The 24,947-nt window shown below is 40.9% G+C and overlaps 1 protein-coding gene across 5 annotated transcripts in view; it reads right to left on the bottom strand.

The window, feature by feature from the left end:
- The window catches only part of LOC144822512 (chloride anion exchanger-like), a 113,626-nt gene that overhangs the window by 73,050 nt on the left and 15,629 nt on the right, over nt 1-24,947 (bottom strand). For all 5 annotated transcript variants that reach the window (XR_013608632.1, XR_013608633.1, XR_013608634.1 and 2 more), the window contains exons 4-7: nt 22,342-22,452; nt 21,746-21,918; nt 20,638-20,802; nt 17,317-17,469 (exon numbers count right to left, since the gene is read on the bottom strand). Coding sequence is in view for 1 of the 5 variants with exons in the window: in XM_078680141.1 (XP_078536267.1) it covers nt 17,317-17,469; nt 20,638-20,802; nt 21,746-21,918; nt 22,342-22,452 (602 nt within the window). In the remaining 4 variants the exon portion in view is untranslated. The remainder of the gene's footprint in view (nt 1-17,316; nt 17,470-20,637; nt 20,803-21,745; nt 21,919-22,341; nt 22,453-24,947) is intronic.

Below are 24,947 nucleotides of genomic sequence, written 5' to 3'. Positions count from 1 at the left end.
GTAAGGCCTTATGACTTGATTTCTCTCAAATCAGATGGCTCTTATTCTTATTATAGTAAAACATAGTAAGCTATTTTAAAAAAAAGAGACTTATTTTCTTGGATAGTTATAATAAATCTAACCTTGGCAAGTTGCTGGATTTATTCTATCATTTTAATACTTTTAAGTATATTTTTAGCTCACTCCTGTCAATAGTTATACTATAGTAAAGTATCCCCATGTTAGTCAATGGAGCCACCGTGCTATAATAGGGAAACATGAAATTGACAGTTTTTCCCTCACTTGGGCATATAAAACATCTTTTAGAATGCCCCTGCTTGTTTTTATATGGCAACCTACACTGGGGGTACCTAGGGTAGACGTTTGGGGTGACTTGTATGTAAAAATAAGGTTGTTTAAGACTTAGGAGTTACCTTTATTTCCAAAGTGGAATTTGCATATAATTAAATTATAAAAGCTGCCTGCAACGCAGGGCTGCATTTAAAATGACAGCAGGCAACACAGCTGTACACACTTAACTGCATTAAATCTACTAGATATCATACCTACATGCTGCACCATATACTGGAGACTTACAGGTAGGTTGTCTGTACTAATTGTAATTATACCTAATTACCAGGGCTTCTGGAAATATGCAATAGTCCGGTTATTTTCACATAATTGTCGATTTGTCACTTATCCATCATGTGCTGCATAATCTGCATATTTTAACAAAAAACGAATTTAGTTTCTAGCTCAAAATGTTTAAAGGTTAGTAAAAGCACAGCAACATGTGTTGCCGCCCAGGGGAAGGCTCTCTTCAAAGGTTTACGGGTCTCTTTTCTGTAGCTTAATGCTACATTTGGATGTTAAACTGGTACTAATGAGGCACAACTAATGCCCAAGCAGTGTTAACAAGTTTAAAAATAACAAAATAATTAAGTAATACTATCACAAATTATACCTAATTACCTTGTATGTTTAATCAAGGAACAGGCCCTGGGTCTGGTTGGCAGTGCCCAGGGCACAATTAGAGTCAGAAAACCAACATCTAGTAGTCAACATGGGGGCAATAAGTAGGGGGACATTGCAAAAAGCCCTGGTTTCCCACAAGAACTAACTGTCTTCATTTAGGAGGGTGGCATTGGAAGTTCATAGTCACACCTGCCAAAGTTCCAGTTCGGATTCTCAGTGAGTGCTGGGAGACAGGTGTGAACCTCCTAGTTAGTAACAATAGTATTATTTTACAGAAGCCCATGGTTCCATTTCCATACATGGGTAATATTTCCTGGTACCTGTGGTACATATGATATTCCTCCCAGCCTTGCAAAGGACACAATATTGGATTAAGCTTCAGCAAGAGAACAAGGCAGTGTCAGATGCTCAAAATTGCCTTATTTATGGCCACAGCCTCCCCAAACAGCCTCAGGTATGATAGTCAGATGAGAACCTATTCACTTAGTAGTTGAAGAAGCAAGCTCTCAAGACAGAGTCACCACTCAAGCCCATCAGAGGGGTATAGTACAAAGACACAGGGTAAAGACAACTAACAACATTTCGTAACAGTTTCTTAGTCTACACTAAGGGCCTTATATTTGCAATATTGTTTGTGCTTGATACAGGATTACAAATAGTGCAGATTCCCCCGCCCCCCCCCCGCCCCCCCCAACACGGGCGGCTCTAGGTTCATGGCGTCCCTGGGCAGGGAGCATAGGTAATGGCCCCCGGAAGAGGGGGTCCGGGCGGGGCGGAGCGCGGAGGCCAGTGAAGAGGGGGGGGTCAGGGTGTTTGGAAGTGGAACAGAGCCGGAGGCCGCCAAATCCCTGCCAGGGGCTGCCACGCAAATATGTATCCATCCTCAGAGGACTATTATATTAAGGATATATTGGCGTGGTGGCCCCTGGGGTTTGGTTGCCCTGTGCAGGTGCACAGCTTGCACATGCCTAAGGCCGCCCCTGCCCCCAAGTCAGTTTCTTCATGCAAATGTCAGTAAACAAAAACCTGGTGGATTGAGCACTAGGAGGGATGATGGAAAAAGCAAAACATTCTGTAATAAGGTGCCCAAACTTCGATACTGCATGTTCTGTATCATTCTGACCTCCCAAACTTGGAATCAGCTGTTAATTTCCGTTGTTACCTGCATTCTGCTGTATTAGTATTGCCTCCGCACAGCCACAATTAGAAGTGCACTCATAATGAAACCCTCATTTGCAAAGTGCGACCCTGCAAACATGTCACCTCTCAGATCACACCTGATTGTTTTATCAAATATTAAGTGGTAAATTTATCTCAGCCACTTTTTAATTGTGTGCTATGGCTCTTTTACCCAAGCAATGAATGTTGCAACAGGAAATGAGTAACACCTTTGTGGATCTACTGTAACATAAGCGGGCCATTTCATGCAGATACCAGTGCAAATAGGCAATGGCACTAGGCTAGGAGCCCTTCAAGCATTAGAATATCAAACATCTTTTTATTGCCAAGAAGCAGTATCAATTAAGTGTGCATCGGGTAGGCCACACACTACTTGAGCATATAAAGACATTTCTTTGAAAGACTAATGGGACAGCTTCTACTGTCCTAATAGAATGGGAATCATTTAAAGTTTTCACAAGAGGCCAGTGTATCAAGATAACAGTGGAGGTTAGACGGATATTTACTAGAGAGGCCCTAAAGTTAGAGACTGCCTTGCAAAACTTGCATACTACTCCCTATGCGCCCGGATAAGCCAGAAGAGCTTTTCTCAATGAAATATAAATATTATGAAAAACTTAAAATCTTAAGATGCCAAGATTATTCTTCATATTTAACTAGGATACACAATGAAGGTGAGAAATCTAGCAGTCTGTTAGCTTGCCTTGCGAAACCTGCAACCTCACATGCCGTTCCCTTGCTCATTATCTCACCCTCTAGTGTAGATGCCCATACACAATCATCTATACATACTGCCGTTTATGTATACTACACTGATTTGAACGAAACACCTATGGGTTCTACTCCTACCAAAATAAAACCATTTCTTCCAGAGACCTTGTTGCCCCAAATTTAGAGTCCTTAGACTCCCTATTACAGTGCAAGAAACTAAAGGGATCATCTACGACTTACCGCGAGGGAAAACAATAGGCTGGGATGGTTTTCCATCCAAATTCTGCATGTTGCTTTCTTCTTAATTGGTACCTAAATGACTTGGTTACTTAAAACCTATGCCTATGGGTTCACTTCACCTCACTGCTAGAGAGCCATTGATTGCTGATATGCTGAAACCGTATAATGACACCTCAGATATGGCCTCATATTGGCCTTTATCTTAAATTTCGATTTTGCAATCTTAGCCTAACTCTTGGCACGCCGACTGCTTCCAGAACTCCTCTGATTGGTTCTTCTTCATCAAGGGAGTTTTTATACTGGGTCATAACACAACTCCCAACCATCAGAAATGATGGAACATTAAAGTATTTTCTGTGGGGTCATTTTTATGCACTGAGTCTACCGTCCTAGACCTGGAAAAGGCCTTTGATTAGTTCAATTGGGTATATATTCATACATTTCTTGAGCTGTACAGGATATGTTCATGCTTTCGTAGGTGGGTACATGTCCTTAATACCAACTCGACTACTAGAGTCAAGAGGGGCCGAGTGTATCTGACACTTGTACAATTGGCAGGGACACTCATCAAGGTTGAGCTTTACCACCATTACTGGCTTGCTCTGGCTACTTAGCAGTTGGCTGCCTGCTTATGGCTCTAGGGATTACATTGGGGCGACCCTATAGAAAGGGTAATACATGCAGCCCCCCTGATGACGTTTTATTTCCTAGGGACGATATGGCAAATCTCTCTATTACAATGCAAACATTAGACAAATTTACACTGATCTCAGGTTTACAGGTGAATCGATCAAAGTCCTGCATTTTAACCTTACACCCTGGATACACTTTATTACTGCAACCAATTTTAGAAGACAGACTGACATAGGAAAATGCAACATTTCAGTATCTAGGGATAAACATTTTTCACACAGCAAAATTTGCCAAGGCGGGAACCTGGATAGAGCCGTACACTCTCTTCATTCACATATGTTTTTGACTTCATTGTCACTCTGTTATGGATGGCATAATGCTAATTAAGATGGTGGTGCTTCCGTGACTGCTATATTTGTTTTGAATCTCGCACTAACTATTGCATTGCTTCTTTCAGAAGCTGGATCAGTTACTTAACATGGGCCATCGGCAGACGCAAAGTTGCCTTTCGACTTTAAAACTACATATGGAGGCTGGGGGCTAGGTCTCCCTGACTTTAAACAATATTATCTAACTACAAAATTACAGTGGGCATCTAGATGGTGGTCAGAGCACTCTTAAGCGGGCCTCCTGAAGAAGAACCAGACTAAAAGCACCTTGCAAGAGATTCTGTTTCTTATTAAACAATTGCTAATGAGACACATCACCCTGTTAAGTACTGCAGTAACTTATCTGAAGCACAGTAGTATGATAACAAAACATGCACTTCTTTATACCTCAGCTATTCCACTTCTCAGCTGTCCTAGACATACAAGATGGCTAAATATTCACCAAGTTTAATCTTTGACTGAACAAGGGTTACTCTATTGGAGATATCCTCTCTAATGGGTGTAATCATGGATTTAACTGCTCTTATAATAGACTGCAACATCTCAACAGGTCAGTCCTTCGCATATTCCAGAGTAAACATGCATTACAGAAGTTATACCACATTAAATCTACGGAACCTCGTGTACATTCATTTTCTAGTACATTGTACAGCATGGGAGAGTGTAATAAACTAGGCTACATGGAGCACATGTACAAAATATGGATCTGTTGCATACTAAACTTTGTGCTTTATGGAAGTCAGACATCACCAGATACTTAAATGATTTTACATGGCAAAAAATGTCAATGTACACAATTTAACCTATTGTGCAAAACATGTTTTAAATATATCCAATTTATTATATTAAACAGAGCATATTTGACACCCAAATAAATTGACAGAATGTATACAGGTGCTAATTCGAGATGTCTTAGTTGCTTGGCAGACGCTGCTGATTTAGATAATTTGCTATGGTTTTGGGGCTTACTGGCGGGTATTGGGATGAGATCATTGAAGAAGTATTGGGTGTTGGCTAAATAATACATGGGTAACCTGCGTGCTGGGCCTCTTTACATGCCCCAGAACCAATAAAGCATCTAGGAAATTCTTAGACAGTGCATTACTCTTAGCAAGATGCAATGTTATGATGAATTAGAAAAATGTTAAGAAATGGCCTGTTACTTACCAGTAATTTGGTCTGGGCGAAGTTCGCTGAGCTATGCGGAACACCGCGAAATGACCAAAAAACTCTGCTGAGCAACTCGGAGTTCTGCAAACAGTGGAGTGCACTAGGTTTTGCCGTTCACACCAGTTGTTTGTCCTGTGCTGGAAAATCAGGGTGAACTGCACCATACGCAGCACAAGAGGACTGCTTCTTTATGCCGCTCGGGTAAATATTTTACTCCAGTGGCAGCTTCATCAATGTGAACAGAAGGTTTCTCAACATGACCGGTTGCGGCCATCCACGACCGCCCGAGTTGAGAAATCTTGCCAGGAGGTGATCTGGAGTAATAGTTTCCTCACTCACCAACTTAACATTGGCGAGTGAGGAAAAAAGGAGAGGAGTTCACTGCCCAGTCCTACTAGTAATCTTTATCACTCCAAGTCAACAACGCCTCCATCACAGTCATTAACATATGAGCACATGCTCCTCCCAACAAAACAATAAGCAAGTAGATTTGAAACATCTGCACCCCCCTAAGACATATACCAGCTTCTCACACTGGCTACAAATACCATAATCACCAATCTCTTCCTGAATTTCCAAAGTTTAACATCGAAGCCGACAGTGGGAAAGAGGGGGATAGGAAAGTGGACTGTGACTGGGAGTTTGCTGACTCAGAATAATGAAGATTACTGGTAAGTAACCGGCCAATACCTCCTTTTCGGACCTTCCTGTGTCAGTCAATAACATATGTGCTGATACCCAAGCATTCTTTTTTATTTTATTTTTATTTATTATTTTCTTGCAAGGAAATACAGCAATACAGATATACGAAAGTAAGAAGCAATCCACATTAGATACATCCAATATACAAAATGTATACAATTCAAACAATATTAAATCCATTCGGCAGTAGGTGCCCAAATTTTCTCCCCCAAAGCTCTTCTTTTAATCCCCTTTAATGTATAGATAGCAGACTCGATATTATACATAAACAATAATTTTTCACGCCAAGTAAAGAATGAAGGAGGATCTGGACTAATCCATTCCCTAGTAATAGGCCCTGGCTACCGCCATGCATATAAATAAGAAATAAGATATTGGCTTTGGTCTAGAAGAAGTATGCTCAAAACCCAATAATACCAACTCAGTGGTTATCGTAATCTCACATTTAAGAACGACAGAAAAAAAGCCTTCAATTTGTTGAAAGAACGCCCTAAGTTTGGGACAGGAAAAAAACATGTGCAAATCATCAGCTGCAAATAAGCCACAGCGACTACATTTTGTTCCAGTGGTCGTACTCCACTTAGCGACTTTACTTGGAGTATAATAAAGGTTGTGTATACACATAAAATGCTGCGATTTCATCATCCCTGTAATCAAACAGTCTGAGGCAGTTTTAATAGAAAGCAAAATGTCAATATCGGGGATGCCTAGTCTATTAGCCCATTTTAACTGGCATTGTCCCAGATCATCCCCACATTCTTGAACCAAACTTAAATAAAGAGATCCTATACAAGGCTTTTTCTGCAGAAGTTCTAATAAAGGAATTTTCATCATTCTAGCTGAGGTGAAAGATAAATAGTTATGTAGAAAACTTCGAAGTTGAAGACATTTTAAAAAATCATTTCTTGCCAAAGAGAAATTGTTCTCTAATTCCTGAAATGAAGCAATTTGGCGATTAACAAATAAGTCTCCCAAATATCGTAGTCCTTTCTGCTCCCATCTATACGTCGTTAAATCACAGAAAATGGCTGGCAAAAGACCAAATGATGCTAAGGAGGTATAAAAATTTAGCTTAGATAGGCCTAAATGTTTTCGAACTTTTTGCCATGCTCCATAAGCTGCCTTCAATGTCTTATACTTTGTTTTTTTATGATAGCTGGGCTCAACAACCTTAAGAAAACTACCTTTCACTTTCTCGCCCATAGTCATTTCAAATATCGTTGGCATTTGACAGATGGGTACATTTGCTCTATCTCCCATTATAAGAGGACTAATAAATTGTAATGCAACCGCTAAATAATAAAATAAAAAATAAGGAACATTCCAACCGCCACATTCATTACTAAGTATCATTTTCTTGAGAGCTTTACAATGGCGTTTGTAGCCCCACAAAAACCGGGAAGTAGTCCTTTCTAAGTTTTTATAAGAAAGAGAATGAAATTCTAGCGGTATTGTACGAAACATGTACAGCACTTTTGGTAGGATCAGCATTTTTAGGATATTAAGTCTGCCATACAATGATAGGTGTAGGTGGTCTAAACGCTGTAACATAGTATTGATTTGCGCTATCACGGGATTTATATTAAGTTCCGGTATTTTCTCTATAGGCAAAGAAATCTTAATTCCTAAATACGTGACCTCTGGAGTAGTGGAGATATTCGGAGGTGGATTATCCCCAGAGCAAAGGATCTGCGTTTTCTCAAGATTGAGTTTATAACCAGAAAATAATCTGAATTGTTTAGTAAGATCATTAATTGCCGGAAGAGCTGTCTGGACATCGGTGGTGGTTATCACAATATCATCAGCGTAAGCCAATGCTCGATAATTGGTATTAGCCAAGTAAATAGGTTTAATTTTTTGTTCCAAAATAAAGCGATTAATTAAAGGGTCAATATAAAGTGCAAAAAGTAAAGGCGAACAGGGACATCCTTGACGGGTGCCCCGGGTGATTGAAAAAGAAGAGGAAACTTGACCATTAATTCCGATACAAGCTTTTGGAGCAATATATATAGTTTTTAGTGCTTTTATAAAACCTAAACCTAGTCCTTTCCTGGATAACACTTCCCATAAATAACCCCAAGCAACCCGGTCAAAGGGTTTTTCAGCATCTAAAAATACCAATCCGACATTAGACTGAGTTGCTTGGGACCAATCAAGAAACATGAGCACCCGTCGAATGTGATCCGCAGTGTCTCGGGCAGGGATAAAGCCATGTTGGTATTTAGAAACTAGTGGAGAAATAATATTAGATAATCGTGAAGCAAGAATTTTGGAGAAAATTGTACTATCGGCGTTTATAAGTGAAATGGGACGAAAGGATGAAGGCAAAAGGGGGGGGTTTACCTTTTTTAAGAAATACAGTTATTATGGAATCATGCCATGATTGAGGGGCGATACCTTGTTGTGCTCTTAAACATAAATCCACTAATTCTGATTTTAAAATACCCCAAAAATGCTTAAAAAATTCCAAAGGAATAGCATCAGGGCCTGCAGCTTTTCCAGAGGCTAAAGACATCAGAGAGAGCTCAATCTCCTCCCAAGTAATTGGAAGATCCAATTTCTCACTCTCTTGTATCGGCAAAATATCATTCAAAACTGATTCAATAAATTGAGTAGTCTGGTCTGAACAGTCTCCCGCAACATCCTCAGTGTAGAGTTTAGAATGGAAATCGCAAAACACGTTAAGTATATCATCTGTTTTGTTAACAGTCGTCCCTGCATTGTCATTAATTTTATCGATACTGGCAAACACCGCTTTCTGCCTTGCTCTCTTAGCCAAATATTTTCCTGAATTTTCTCCCACTTCATAGACCTCCGTTCGGAAAGCAGCCATTTGCTGAGCAAACTTTAAAGCAAATCCTTGATGAATCTTAACCTTAAGAGCCAATAGTTCCTTAATAATAGTATCTGCAGTTAGTCCCTTGTTACAAGCCTGCATAAGCCGAATCTCCAACAGTTTTAGATTATTCATTTCTGTTTCCTCTTGCTTTCTAGTCTCCCTCTGTTTTCTTATTGAATAACTCAATGTTTCTCCTCGAACACCACACTTAAATGTATCCCAAACGACTTCTGCGGGAGCAGATCCCTTGTTGTTGGAAAAAAACTCAGAAATCCAGGTATTCATATACTCGACATAAGATAAATCAAACAGGAGTTTACGTTCGAAAGACCAAGGTCGAGGGGTGGGTAAAATGTTTAAGTCAAGACTAATAGTGATGGGGTTATGATCCGATATAATCTTTGGTAACACCCTATGTTCCATTTGAGAATGTTCGTTATATAATGTCTTAGCGACAAAGGAATAATCCAGCCAAAAATGTCTTTGATGGGGGGCAGAAAAGAATGTACATCCAAAAGTTCCCCCCCTTTTTTCATACCCTACATCTATCAATCTATATTCTTGTATAACCCCCTTAATTGCTTTAAATACATTCTTCTTCCTACCTGCATATGGAGTATTTCCGTAAATATCAAATGTTTCATCCAAATGCAAGTTAAAATCTCCACATAATATTACATAGGGTGCCCATAACGCTAACTCCACACTTAAATAACGTAATACTGTGGGGTCATCCACAGTAGAAGCATAAACCGAGCAAATAGTAATGATCGATCCCCCGAATTTGAGTTCAGCAATAACCCATCTTCCCAATGGATCTTCTTTAATTCTTTTAATTTCACCTAATCCAAACCTCTTTAAAATGGCCACCCCTCTTATTGTGGAGCTTTGACGGGGTTGACAAAGAGAATCCCTGTGTTTTTGAAGCAGCCTCAATTTGCTGAGGGAAATAATCCCAAAGGGGTTTTCTTATACAGAGTCTATTACGGGGCGGGGACAGCAATAACCCAATAACATTAAGCACTAAACAATCCAATGCAATCAAATAATCAGCATAAACAACGGGATAGAAGAATCAATTTGTGATTTATTTGGACCTCCCAAATGGGTTACAATCTAAAAATGGTTAAAAACAACTAAAACAACCTATAGTGTAAAAGGGTTGAGAAATCAAATTAATATGTTTAAAAGAAAATCAAGACAATTCAGTATACAAGAACAAGTCGACGCGGCGTTTCGGTGGCTTTCTTTACACCTTCTTCAGGACAAACATATATTTCACAGAATCTGTAATGTGTTTACAGATTCGAGTCTAATCCGTATCTTAAATTCAGACGAAGGCGGACGCACGGAGGAGCAGGGAGGCCGACCACGAAATCAAAGATTCTGTTGACCTGATAGCAAAGCCACAAAATGGAGGTGCATTATTAAGAAAGCACATCGCCAGACTCTAACACTAGCAGCTGGAGATCCAATAATATAAAAGGTTGTAAAGATTTCACCAATATACGGTGGTTCCTCCGTGCAATTAGAAAACGTGGAGGCACAATCAAAAGCTTCCCAGTGTGACGTAATCATCAAAAGCGAATCCACACTGAGATAATAAAGTTTGAAGATACGGATTAGACTCGAATCTGTAAACACATTACAGATTCTGTGAAATATATGTTTGTCCTGAAGAAGGTGTAAAGAAAGCCACCGAAACGCCGCGTCGACTTGTTCTTGTATACTGAATTGTCTTGATTTTCTTTTAAACATATTAATTTGATTTCTCAACCCTTTTACACTATAGGTTGTTTTAGTTGTTTTTAACCATTTTTAGATTGTAACCCATTTGGGAGGTCCAAATAAATCACAAATTGATTCTTCTATCCCGTTGTTTATGCTGATTATTTGATTGCATTGGATTGTTTAGTGCTTAATGTTATTGGGTTATTGCTGTCCCCGCCCCGTAATAGACTCTGTATAAGAAAACCCCTTTGGGATTATTTCCCTCAGCAAATTGAGGCTGCTTCAAAAACACAGGGATTCTCTTTGTCAACCTCAATTCCCCCTCCCTGACATCCGTCACCAGGGGACCCTCCATTTGTTTGGAGCTTTGACGAGAACATCCCATAACCTCCATTCCAAGATCCCTAAGCCACTCTCTATTTCCCCAAGAGACATGGGTCTCCTGTATACAAATTAAGTCCATCCGCATAGTTTTTAACATCTGAGCCATTATACCCCTTTTTCTTTTATCATTTAAACCACAAACATTGATGGAGCAAATCGACGATACCCAAGCATTCAAACGGCTTCAAAGAAAATATTTCAGTTGAAATGATGCTGCAAAAGTAATTTATTATTGTAACAAAGTTGTTTTGCATCTCGGCCGTCTTTCAGGGCATTCTTTCTCGCACACAACCTATAATGTTTCATAAAGATATTGGGAGAAGCCTGTGGAGCCGTTTTACATATATCTGCCATTGAGGCCCCTTTCAGTGCTGCCCAAGAGTCTGACGCGTTTGGTTAACCATCCATGAATAATACCAGGAAAAGTTTCACCTTTTGCCCCATAAGCCAAAATGATAGTCTATTTTAGCCATCCAATCAAGGCATTGGACATTTTTAATCCCTGAGCAGCAATGCCAAAAGTAACAAACATGAATCCACCTTCCTCTATTCAGCTGTTCTCTCCATATAAACTGAAAGAGCTGTTCTCAAATCCAAGGTGTGAACAAACTGCCCTTCCTGAGATTCTTGGAAGGGATCAAAAACTGGCAGGACCAAATCCTCAGAACAACGAAATACTGATGGGAGTATAGGCACAAACTGTGGTCCTGGTCTAAGAACCACCCTTTCTGGGAAAAATCTCAGAAAAGGCTCAGAGGGCAACAGAGCCCAAATTCCCAGATCCTAATTTCCGATGCCACAAAAACCAGAAATATCAACGTCCGAACCAGAAACTTCAATGGAACCTGATTTAAGGGCTCAAATTGGGGGAACTCTAAAGGTGGAATGGGAGATCTATACACTGGTATTTTAAGGATTTTTTTTTAAGTCTAGTAACTAAAGGTACCAGAGACTCTCAATCCAGATTCCTAAATGCTCTAATGGCCACCTATTGGGCCAGCAAGGTCGAACTAGCTACGTCCAAGTCAAACCCTTCCTCTAAGCAATTCATAATTCCAACCTTTTCAACCGCCAATCCAGTGGTAACATTTAGATCACAAAAAATGTTCAATATACTGTAAATGTCTTGTATAGGCGTTACACGTTGCCGGGCGCCTGGACTGCTGGATAAACAGAGCTATCTCTGATGAACACCCTTTAGGCTCAGGAGATATCCATTCAATAGCTAAGCCTCCTACTGGAGGCACCTAAAACTTGGAAGAGACATCTGTGGGCAAACCAGGAGGATATGGATCTAGAGGAATTCTCCAAACTGGACGAATCGCCAGCCGAAGCATTAATGGACGACGAGACCGACATTAAACCAAAATCAAGACCCTCGCCTGATCTTATTTTACCTTCAATACCATCTGAATCACAGGAATCTGAGATAGGCATAGATCAATTCCTGTGGCCAACTGAATGACATCACAACCACCTTCCAGCCTTTAAAGGAGGGCATAATCATGCAAAAAAGAGAAAGCTGAGCATTCTCCTCCAAAGTAAACAGATCTGTCTTGGGAAGACCAAACCTCTTTACCAAGTTTCCAAAACCTCCCTTTTGAAAGACATCTACGAGAGAACTGAAAAACCCATGCTCAGCAGATCTACTGTGACATTATGAACCCTGGGAGATGGCTTGCTCCCAGTGACAACAAATTCAACACGGCCCATGGACGGATCTGCTGTTCTAACCCATTCAACGGTGGGACCATCGCCTTGATGTTTCAGGTAACATACTTCTACCATGTTGTCCATTTTGACCTGAACCTCTTGTTGAAAAATCTGGGGTGAAAATGAAGGAGAGCCAATTGTACTGCTTTCAGTTCTATCCAATTAGATATGGCCTACACTTCCTGAAAAGAACAAAGATCCTGTATGGTCTGTTGGCCCAGAACTGCTCCCCACCCCAACTCGGTGGCATCTGTTGTTAATACCACTACTGGCAGTGAGGAAAATTGGTACCCCTGATCACATTCTCCACCTTTAACCACCACTGCATCTGCTGGGTGATATGAGGATTCTCTGGAATGGGATTATCATAATTCGCTGAACTGGGCGATTATTCTCACAACAGATAATTCACCAAGGGTTATATTTGAAGCCTTGCCCAAAAAAAGAACTGTCACTGTGGAGGTCATCAATCTCTGGACCCATAACCATAGTCTGGCTGTGGGATTCTGACTTGTCAAAAGAAGAGTAAAATCTGACTACAATGTCCGTTTTCTCGATTGAGGTAAAAAACACCTTCCCCAAGTTGGTCCAGAAGCAGCCCCCAATGAATGGCAGATCCTGAGATGGTACCATGTGTTACTTATGTTGGTTCATTAGAAGTCTGTGTTGAGTCGCAGCTCTGCAGACATTTTTGGTCTGAGCTTGCAAATTGGAGAAAGAAGATGCATAAATTAACAAATCATCTAAATATTGAAAAATCTGAATTCCTTTACAATGTAAATATCCCACCAGTGGTGCCAATACCTTAGTAAACACCCTGGGAGAAGATGAAAGACCAAATGGTAATACCCTAAACAGGTAATGTTCATTGTTGCCATGAAACTTCAAAAACTTCTGTGATGCCTGGTGGATTGAGACATGAAAATGTGCATCCTTCAGATCGAGAGATTTCCGGTAATCGCCCTATGGCAGTAAGGGCACGATCATTTGCAATGTCACCATTTTAAAATTCTTTGGGGAAAAACAAGTGTTAACTAATTTTAAATCCAGCACAGGCCTGAACTCTCCATTTTGTTTTGCAACTAGGTAAAGAATAGAATAATTCCCCTCTCTTCTCTAGTTTAGTGGCACTTTCGCCATTGCATTCTTCTGTAACAGGCTCAGGACTCCTGCCAAGAGCCTAGTTCTTTTTGCTGGAAAAGTTGGAGTGGTTTTGCACACAAACAATGCAGGGGGTTCTCCTGAAATTCGATGTGATAATCGTCTTGCAGAGCTTTCAACCCCAAATTGTCTGTTATGAATTCCTTCCATACCCTCCAGAAAAACCTGAGATTGCCTCTCACTCCCAATGCCTCATCCACAGTAGCACAATTAGGACTTCTGGTTTGACTGTCTGGCCTGTCTGTTGAATCCGGCCTTTTGAGAGTAAGGGGCACCCCAGCCATGTCCCCTTCCTCAAAATGGCTGGACTCCTACCTTTGAGTGCTACGACAGCCCAAACGCTCTATGTGCACTGAATAATTTGTTTTTTTCTAGTTGGTGGACTAGAGCTAATAACCTTTTATCCTCAGCTGACTTCTTAAGCATGGTCTCCAACTAAGCTCAGAACAACTTTGAGCCAGAAAAAGGAATCTTCTTCTGAAGATTCTTCTGTGATGCTTTCACCTTCTACAGTCTTATCCACAGTTTTCTGTGCGCTGCGATAGCAGAGCCGCTGTAGCTGAGGACGTTGGCAAAGAGTCATACGACAAGTCTGATAAATAACAAACTTGCTGTTCCATGTGGCCAGAGTAACCGTGATGTCAGCCAAATCGGTTGTATGATATTACAACGCATTCCGTTGCAACGCATGCCTTTACCACGCATGCGTTACAACGCGAATGCCTTTCCCACGCATAACCTTTAGCACGAATATTCCTTTACCACGCATATTTTTACAACGTTTTTTGTTGTAAATGTATGCATGGTAAGGGCATACTCTTGTAAAGGTTATTCCCCTACCCCTAAACCATTCTTACAAATACCCCTCCCCTGCCCTTTACCCTAAATTATTTTCCCTTTGTTTATTTTTATTCAAAAATTCCCCTTACCTCTCCACTTTGTCTCGTCTGTCGTCTGTTCTTCGTGTTCTTTTTTTTTCACGTTGCACGTCTTTAAGAGGAAACGGAAGTGAGACTTCTGTTTCCTCTAACGACGTTGATTGCCTTTATCAGGTGCGTTTTTAGGGGAGGAGACCCCCCAAGGCCTCTTTTCTTTTCTCCCGCTTTTTTTTCGGGGGGAGACCCCCTGCGCCCCCTTTTTCACGAATAGCCTTTACCACACATGCCTTTACTATGTATCTCGTAGTAAAGGTATGCGTGGTAAAGGCTATTCGTGTTAACCACGCATGCGTTGTAATGCATGCGTGTTTAATGTTATGCGTGGAAACGGCCGCGTTGTAGTGGCCATTTCCCCACCAGATCAGGTAATCCTTGAAAATCCTATACCAGTGTGAACTACATAGCTTGAATAGGCTGTTGTTCTATTAGCACGATTAGCAGCTGCATAGGGTCTTTTTAATGCTTCACCAATTCACCTGCCAACAGCATCCGAGGGAAAAGCATTCCACAAAATGATAATTTTCCTGCATGGACACACCAGCCATCAAAGAATCCAACTTTACCAGGGTCAGGAATTAATCAGAAAAACCTTGTAAAAATTATACTGTTTAGCCAAAAAGCATGGGAAATAATATTTACCCACATCCCTCCATTCTCCCTCTTTAATATTCTGAATAGGCGGGACTCTGGCTCTTTCCATTGGTAATTAGCATAGAAATGATTGGTCTCATCCATCACTGGGGAATCAGGAAAGGCCCTATTACTCCTGTAATGTTCTTCAAGTCAGACTCCTAAATCAGTCTCCTTCGACCTCCTCTTCCACTTCATCATCATTGCGGTCCAGGGTACTGCGGAGTCCATTTTAGTCATTTGGGAGACACTGCAGATTCCCTTGCCTAAGCAACATCTACATCCTGCTGATTCATGAGTTGTAGGTATGATACCATAGGAATGGCTCCTCAACCTCGAGAAGCTTACGCTTCTCTGACTGCTTGCCTTCCCCCATACTGCCAAAGGAGCGGTTTTGCAGGCTTCCTTGAATAACTGGTTACCTGTTACCACAACCAATCAGGAACCACTAGCTTTGGGCAGAAATTCCATATCATAACAACTAGTTGCTAAGGAATACCCAAATTACAAGAAGAGGAAGTCTTCCGGAAGCCTATTCCTCTACTTCCTGGTGCATATCCTTCTTCCTGGTGCATGCGCGTGTAGTCAATGACAGCGCGGCCCTGTGAGGCCCTGGACTTGGTTGAGACACCCAGCCTCCGTTCAACTTTCCAGCAAAAATGCACGGGAGACTGTGGCTCTCAACCCTACTTGCTGGTCCCCTTTCTTCGTGGCGATTGGCTCTGCTTGGCAAGAGCTCTTACTTCTGGGACCTTAGCCGTTAATGGATCCACCTAGCAGGACCTCTTACAACGGCGACGTAGTCGCTAGAGCGAACCAATATCCAACACAGACACAACTCACAAACGTACTTTTCTCTACTTGATGACCTCTGGAGCAGAAAAGCTGAAATAGGAAGTGAGGTTTGCGATTACGGTATTTAAAGCCACTGTTTGACGCCCAAGGGGTGATGGAAAAAGGGTGTTTCAAATCTACTTTGTGACTGTTCTGGTAGAAGGAGCATACGCTCATGTGCTAATGACTGTGATGGGGAGATCGGACAAGGAGGTAATGCACTCTACAACCATTATGGGCTTGAGATGGAGAGTACCCACGGGTGTAGAAAAGAACAGGCAGCATTATGTAAAAACCTTTATAGCACAAGCATGGGATACAATGTTATAAACCTTTCAATCTCATAGTAAAGACGATGAATGTCCTTCATAAATACCTCCTGACTATTAACATATACAAGCTATTTTATGACATAATACTTAGTGCTCTTTGAGTATTTCTGCAGCTTTTGCTGCATATCATATTTATTGCTACATAAGAGAGGATAGGTTAACTGTTGGGGTGGAACTGTGCAGGCACCTGCTATGGATCCATTTGTTTTCCTTACTGTTCGTTGGTTGGATGGGAGGGAACGAGTGAGTCACAACTAATTATTTTAGAAAAAAATATTTAAATACACAGTTATAAACTTCAATGCAGAAACATGTATGTACCTGAATTACAGTTTATGGTTCCCAGTATTACCTTCTGTCCGCTTGACTATCTGTGCTAATAAAATTGTTTTTAAAAATGAGTTTGTGTGGGGTGTGTGCGCGCGCTAAATAAACATAATCTGAAGAAACAGGGCTTCCTTGTATAGTCAACGTACTCAGGGAATTTAAAGGCATAATAAAAATGCGGTACTGAAGGTAAAGAAAATCTAATCCCGATTTGGAACATGTTTCATTTTATAACCTTGTTTGCCAGCAATCACACATTTTTCACTGTCTAAGAGTATGAGAATTTCTCATTAAATGTATGACTTTTGCGTTTTATCAAATAAACAGTTCTGCCGGCTCTACGGGTGTGTGAGTGGGGATGGCCGGACTCACCCAGCAGGAACTGTGGACTGCACCATCAACCAAAGAAAACAGGGGAGAGAAAGTTAAGGCCACAAGCTAGACCTTACCATGATAACTTCAATGGGTATTGGCACCGGAAGCTTCGCCTTGAAACGATCATTGATTTCCTTCACCGCAAACACAATGACCGCTATGACAATCGATGAAACAAGGTCGCAAACGTTTGTATTCGTGATTTTTCCAAATATGCTTTCCAAAGTCTGTGAAATGAAACCAAAATCCATATTTACACACAATACTTTATACAAAAGGTCTGTTCCTTCATTGTGATGCTAGGGTAATATAAAGTAAAGATTCATTACCATTGACACAAATTAACTAATGCGCGCAACATACAATAACTGGCTGCACATTTGACTATGCACGTGCACTGGGGTGCAGTGAGGGGAGGGAAGGGTTTGCTAATTTACGCCAACAAGATTAGCTGCATGGACGGTGGACATGACGACATGACAAAGAGAGCGCGTGGGGCTGGGGCAGCATCATGGTAGAAAGTGTATCTAAACATTCGAACGTGAGGCCTGTGGTGGATAACGGCAGAACTCTGCACGTGGACGGTTACGTAGTACATTTGCGGGATTACCCAAACCAACCAGGCCGTTGCTCTTGCTTCGCGTCGGACTGATACAGTTGCTTCTAAAGAAGTACACAGCTTGATAACAGAGTTTTTTTAGCTCGCACTGCAGCTGCCTACGAGAACTCGAACTCGCCATAGGGAAGTCCTCGAGTCTGCAGTGTGTTTTAGAGAGTTCTGTTTGTCGTGTTGTATAAACTGCTGACGGGTTAATGCACATATGTTTAATGTCGCAGGCAGAACTTGTCATAAAATCTCATGTTTGAAATTTTGGAGACTTTCTCTTTTAGGAAGCCTAAATATCTGTATGCCGAGAATGCCCACCATGAGAAACAAACGTGAAGGGACATTTAGGTGAAGTTGCAGGTTTCTTTGTTTACATTGCACTGTTTAAAGCTCCTCCTGGAGTGATTAGAATGACGCGCCTTTAGACGCACCTGCTCACCATTGAGTGGTATTGACCCAATGCAACACAAGCAGCAATTCACACATCCCGGGAGAGATCCGTTACTTCCTGCTGAACAAGGACAATCACTCAAAAACACGTCTAGAAATACCAGTACTGCCTGCAGCAGCTGATGATGAACACCTTGTTACTTCTGAGTTACTGAAATGATCATAAACTGCATTTACCAGAATGAAATGGGGAACTTTTGCTGAGTGTGCTCCTTACCACCACACCTCGTTTACACTGTTTCTTACTCTGACGATAAAATCGTGGAATACATCAGGGAATGGTCTAGCCCTAGCTACTAGACCCAAACGCCTCTGAAAGGCAAAAGAATAGCTCAAGACTGGCATTTGACACCCTATTCATTGAGCACTCCAATGTACCTCCATGTGGGCAATCCCATTTTCAATTGGGTTTGCTTCTTTTAATTACCAAACAGGCATATATATCAGAGCTGCTGTATCAACTTACATCTATGACCTGCTAGAGCCAGCCCTCCGAGGTGGCATTGCCTTACTCATAGAAAGATTGTTAGTGGGGGCGGTTGGGGGGGGAGAATCACCAGTGCACCACCGTCCATAAACCGGTGTAATAACTGAGTGGCTTAATTCACCTATTGCAAACACTGAAGTTCACTTGTGCAGCACAATTACACATTTATATTTTAATTAAGTTAACTCTAAATTTATAATCTAGTTATTTCAGACAATTTTACGTATCCACCATGCTTCTTGTGTTCTCTTTATCTATCTGCTAAAGATGGGCCCAGGAAGGGTGTGAGGCTGGTAACAGGTACCCTTAGCTGTCTGTTACCAGTCACTAATGAGAGTGATACAGCATCGCCTAGCACAAAAAACACGTGGGCGAGCAACAGTTGCTCACGTTCCGGCCGTTCACATTATTCCCAAACCGTTATGGAAAAATGTTTTCCAGAATTTTGGGAAATGAGCATAATGCAAAATTCCCGAAATTACAGGGGTGTGGTTGTTCAAATTTCGCCTATGCCTACCCCTAACCATAAACTTAAAAATGGGGAAAATGTACATATAGTTAGATTTTTCACCACCATAAGTGCATTTTCCTGATTTTGTAATGAGTGTAGAATTTCAAATCACACATTTCTATGTTAGGGCTCCTAGGTTACAGTTAGATTCACAAAAAATATTGTGATTTGGGTCTAGTGAGGTCCTTCTTCTGAAGTCACAGTCACACAGCTGATAGGCTCTCCTCACCCATGAAGAGGGAAATGTCCAGTATTTCAACCATTCAGTTGACTGACACTGACTCAAGTGTGTGGGTGCTTCTGAAGGTCACAAACATGCAAAGGGTTGCTGAGGCTGAGGTGTGTGATTAGTCAAAGAAACTGAGACCAGGTATCTAAGACATTCTGGAGAGATTTGTTAATGGAGGATTGACTTAACCTTTTCAGCGCGACCGCGATTCCCCCTCCGGTGCTGGGCCCTAATAAAAACGGGCGTGGTCATGACGGAACGGTTCCGTCATGAGCACAGCTCAACCGTAGCTCATGACGGAACCGTTCCGTCATGAGCATCGAAGGGGTTAATCTTTAAATATTTCAGAAAGCTTTCTAAAATTTCAGGATTTTAGTAAGATTTTTTCTTATAGCTTTAAGGATATTTCTTCAGATATCTGAGAACAATGAAACTAATTTTGACATATCTTTCTGGAGATTGGAAATGCCTCACTTTCTGAGGACTCCCTCCATCTGTCTCTTTCGACATCTCTCTTGCTTGGTCTTCTCCTTCTGTCTCTTTCTCTCTCTCACTTTTTCTTCCAACTTTTCTCTCTCCTTTACTCACTCTCGCTGTCTCCCCCATCTCTTCTCAATTGCTGTCTGTGTTATGTGCCAAAACTCCACAAATGTTCATAGAGTGCTTTCAGAGACCTACTTGAGGTGTCCTGTTTTTTCCTTTTGGGGTGAGTTCCCGCCACCAAATGCTGCCAAGGTTCTTTTTGTCTGTATTCTTATTTCCTTAATTACAAATTCTAATAATTAATGCTGCACATATTTCTCCTTTGTGGGAACTTCTCTGTATACCGTACAGTTACAATGAGCCCACCAATGAAGCTACTGAGCGGAGCCTATGGGCACCCAGGTAGACAGCTGTGACATAATGTACTGATACTTAGCCTATCTCTGATGCACTGTAAATTGCAAGGTTAACATGTAATGTGATATCTGTGCTGTATTGCAATAACAATAAGTTTTTTTAAAAAGAGTGCTTTCAGAGATTCTTTCCTAATTCCCTGAGTGCAAATGTGTGCGCTATAGGAGTGATTGAGGGAGTTGTACTAAACTTTTAATATGAGATTGAAGCTTACATAAAAACTTGCTAAAGGTCCACTGAAGCTTGGAATTGTAAGCCCAAATATAAACTTCAGCTGCGAAATAAAGACGTGGATTGCTGCCGCAGTAGTGAAGCCGCTAATCAATGATTCGGATAAATAGACAACGATGAATCCAATCTGAAGTAATCCCATGGCCAGCTGAAAATACAAAGAAAGACTTTAGTGAGACACTCGTCACTGATTCGTTTACACTTCTAGGCATATAGTAAACAGAAAAGATGGACTAAACAGGAAATGTACGCTAAAAATGTATCCCTGTGCCTGACACAAAGAAGTAAAACTTGCAGAATATGCTTGAATGTAGGTCAAATTGGTTAAAAGGCACGGCGAAGTCGATTTTACTGTGTTTGGTTTTGTGATTCTTCCCCTTTTACAGTACTTCAATTTCTTCTTTTAAGTTTAAAAGCATATTTTGTTAAAATGTAAAAAAAACTATTTGTAAGCCAGGAAAACTGGTCCATAAATTGGGCAAACCAGCTCAATTTTTGGCAGTGTCTACTGATTCCCTACTCTGCCCAATCACAGTGTTTTAGTTCATAAAAGTTCTAGACGTTCTACAGTATTGGTGCTAACACTGTCAAACCTCTTATATTATGATGTCTATCAAATAACATGGCTGCTCAGTTTGCCAGAAGAGAGAAAAGACCATATTAGTTTCTTTTTTGGGCAATATATGAATTTGCCTGTGGTTAAAGCAGAGGTTGGTATTTGAATTTGTCAGCAGCAAGTTGAGCTGTGGCTGGAGTTAGCAATATTGCACCACGTAACATGTTTTTCTTTGTTACGAGTGATATTCTAATTAAATACAATTTTTGCTAAACAAATTGAAATATTCTCAATAGATTTTACTGTTGACATTCAAGTGCCCTTTTCACAAATCTGTCTGTCTACATCAAGCAACTAATACCATGAAGAAATTCAACTGTTGGTGACGCAAGATAGTTTGTGATAAGACACACATTTATTATTTTGGAGTTACGGGAGAGGAGATTAGAACCATTTCAGCTACGCTTACCTGGAAACAAGCAGCGAGTATTAAATACTCAAGCAATGACTGATTATAAGTGGATTCAGCACATACCTGGAATATTCCCGCCAGCATGGTTATCGATGCAGCTGCTATTACTTTCTGTTCTTCATAAGACAAAGTCCCATTGGCGGTGCTGTTATCCACGGTCCCTGGATTAGTATTAGGGTTCGGAACCATGCGGGATACCACTGCTCCCACCATCAAACTCAAGACAGGAAATGGACCTGTCGATTGATGAAGAGTGCACTAATGTTTGATGTTAAAGAGGCAATAATGGATGCAAGAATAGTTTTAGAATAGATTCGCAATGACAGCGATATGAGTTTATAACACATTATTAGCCATGGCAATCCCCAGATATATTTAATGCAAGCATATATGGCAGCTTCGCACCGAAAAAGCAAAACATTAAATGGGCAGGTACTCTAAGGTACTGTGTACCTGCGCTTCTTTAATTTAAAAGGGAAAATACCACAACTTCTCAGTACTGGTACTATACTTTTAATGGGAGAGTGCTTGCACTTTTTGGTAGCAAGGAGGCACTCTGGAGTAGTGAGTACCTGCATGTCTATGTTTCCATTTAAAGAACTGCAAAGGGGACATACATTACTTACAGAGAAGAGTTTGTTGGTGGTGTTTAAACTTACCAACTGATATGTGTTTTGAAGTTCCAAGGAAAAAATACGCTATCACTGGGAAAAAAGCAGCATAAAGTCCATACCCGGGAGAAATGTCGACCAGCAGAGCAAATGAGAGACCTGCAAACCACCAAAATAGTTCATGGTTAGTATTTATTGAAAAACGAGTAATTGCCAAGATCATAGAAAAGCCAAGGTATAGAAATACAGCAGAACCACCCTCCTCTTTCAGAGCTGTCTTTTCGCAGACTGGCAGACAATGTTCCATGCACCTCTGACTTCTACTTGGACTCCATTGGTTGACCACTTGAACAACCACGTCACAACATTCAGAGAAGACAAACACAGACACACTAATGAGCATGAAGAAATCCAGAAGCTATTCCAAAAAACATATGAAAACTTTAGGACAACTTATAACCTTTTGATGTCCTTCTCCTTTCCTTATCACCAACTCTTACCCACTCTGGAGTACTTGACACCCTCTTTTTGAGCTATGCCACATGCATGGGCCTTTTGCCTTGTAATTGATACTCTACACTCTATTAGCATCACCCCACTTTACAAATTTCGCAATAATTTAAGTTGTTTAAACAAAAAAAGATTCCCAAAGAAAGTGTGGCATACCATGAGAGACTTGAGGTGTGATAGTAAAGTACCTCCAACTTGTCATAAATGCAGAAGTTTCATGAGGATCAAATGATCCATTGATAAGTGCCCATATGCATTGAAATGGTGATCCCCACCTCCCCCATGGAGTCTGACGTGGAGTAAGTCCTTAACCCATAAACTTCATAAATTCCAGAGATTCCATACCTACATCTACAATGCGCATGGGTACCCAAACTCAGGAGTGCTGTATCCATGCCGATTTTTCAGAATATCTAACGGCCATGAAAATGAGACTGACTCTATGTAAATCTGTCTTATGTGGCTTTCCTGAAAATCTGTATGGACCCGGTCTTTCAGGAACTCCTTCGGAAAACCCTAGTCAAGGCTGGTCTGTGAGAGTCAGTTCTGCAGCCAGACATGTGCTCCACAATTCCTTGCATGTAAACAAACAATTTGACTAACTCAGCATATGAGAATAAAATTGAGATCCTCAGGTCTTTAGTAAAGCACCATCTTACTTGCGAGACAAGATCAGATCGGTAAAACGTGTAAGGAGATCTGTGGTCATGATCTTTCAAGAGAGAACTAAATTATACCTGGCATTCGCGGGTGGACAAAGGTTCTTTGGCGAGAGCCATCATTTCTAGAGGCTCTTATCACAATCCTGCAGCTTTCTACATTTCTGGAAAAGCCCTAAACCCTTATTATTTCATTTTGGGCTGGTGTGGGTCCTCCAGCATGCCGTCAAGTCAATCACTCTAGTTTTACACCAGAGGTCTATAATGGCGGTCCAGGTGGGCCTGCCACTTGCAACATAACCACTGACTGACTGTGTAAATATCTTCCACTGAGGTTAATTTTATGTTAATTCATCCTGTGTGGGCATACGCCATGTGCAGAGGGGTTGCCCATCCAAGGAAGGTGTAACATATGCTGCATTTAAGAATATATTTGAAACAAACTGAAATTCACTGGCAAAAAGGTTAAATTAACATTATAGTTAGGCATGGTAATAAGATTTTAACTTATGGGAAAAAAACATAGCATAGATCAGATCCTCTTGAAGAAACATCGACACTCATGATTTGAAGCACTGTTACTTAAGACAATCTTAAAACTTAGAAAACATAGAGTTCTTCTTTTGCATCCTTTGAGTGGGGACATTTGTTTGTCCAAGTTGCATCTTTCTGTACCCCATCGTGTACCTGACATGCCAAAATATGCAAGGTAGGCAAGGGTGGGCTAATTACTGGCAAACAATTCTACTGCCTTGACTTAATTTTCAGTTTGTGGGAAGAGGAAGGTAAATGATGTGTCACACAATAAGGGAATACTTAGGTATTTACCTCCTCTATAAGTACATGGACATTTAAAAAACTTGGATCGGGTTTCTCAGAATTCCTAAATGGTGAGATGTTCCTTCGAAGATCACAATGTTGCAGATATATAAATAACAAAGGGCACTTTCCCCTTCATACTTAAAACATTGTGTGGCAGTCATTGCAGGGATCCCGACTAATAGAAGGAGCTTCTGTCCTCATTCAGTTTCCATTACTTGTTAAGCAGCTCATGATGGCTTTCACATGCAGGTCTATGAATACATCGGCCTTCGATCCCTGGAGATTCCATCTATACCTGGCTGTTGAACCTCGTCTATTTAGACCCACAGACCAGTCTAAAAGTAAGGATCAAACTTCTGTGTTCACCCATTTTAGCTACTGCACCTAGCGGAGTATGACTTCAAATCTGTACCAACCTTTACTTCTAGGTCCTACTGGGAGGAAATTGACCACTCGAGCTAGAGGGCTAAGGGTAATGCCACATGAAAAATGGCACAGATATCTCTTAAATCTGGTGTTACTGATTTTAGCCTTCATCTGTAAATCATGTGCAAAATCCAGGGGTGTTTTTGCCCCAGGCTCTTCTAATGGTGTCTATACGACTCCATTACCCTAATGCATCTGGGGTTTCTGATTACCATGATCTGGTCTTTTTGGGATAGG

Source organism: Lissotriton helveticus, chromosome 1_1, assembly GCF_964261635.1.
Source record: "Lissotriton helveticus chromosome 1_1, aLisHel1.1, whole genome shotgun sequence".
NCBI lineage: Eukaryota > Metazoa > Chordata > Amphibia > Caudata > Salamandridae > Lissotriton > Lissotriton helveticus.
Note: the sequence above shows the minus strand (reverse complement) of the source record. Positions and strands in the feature narration are given on the sequence as shown.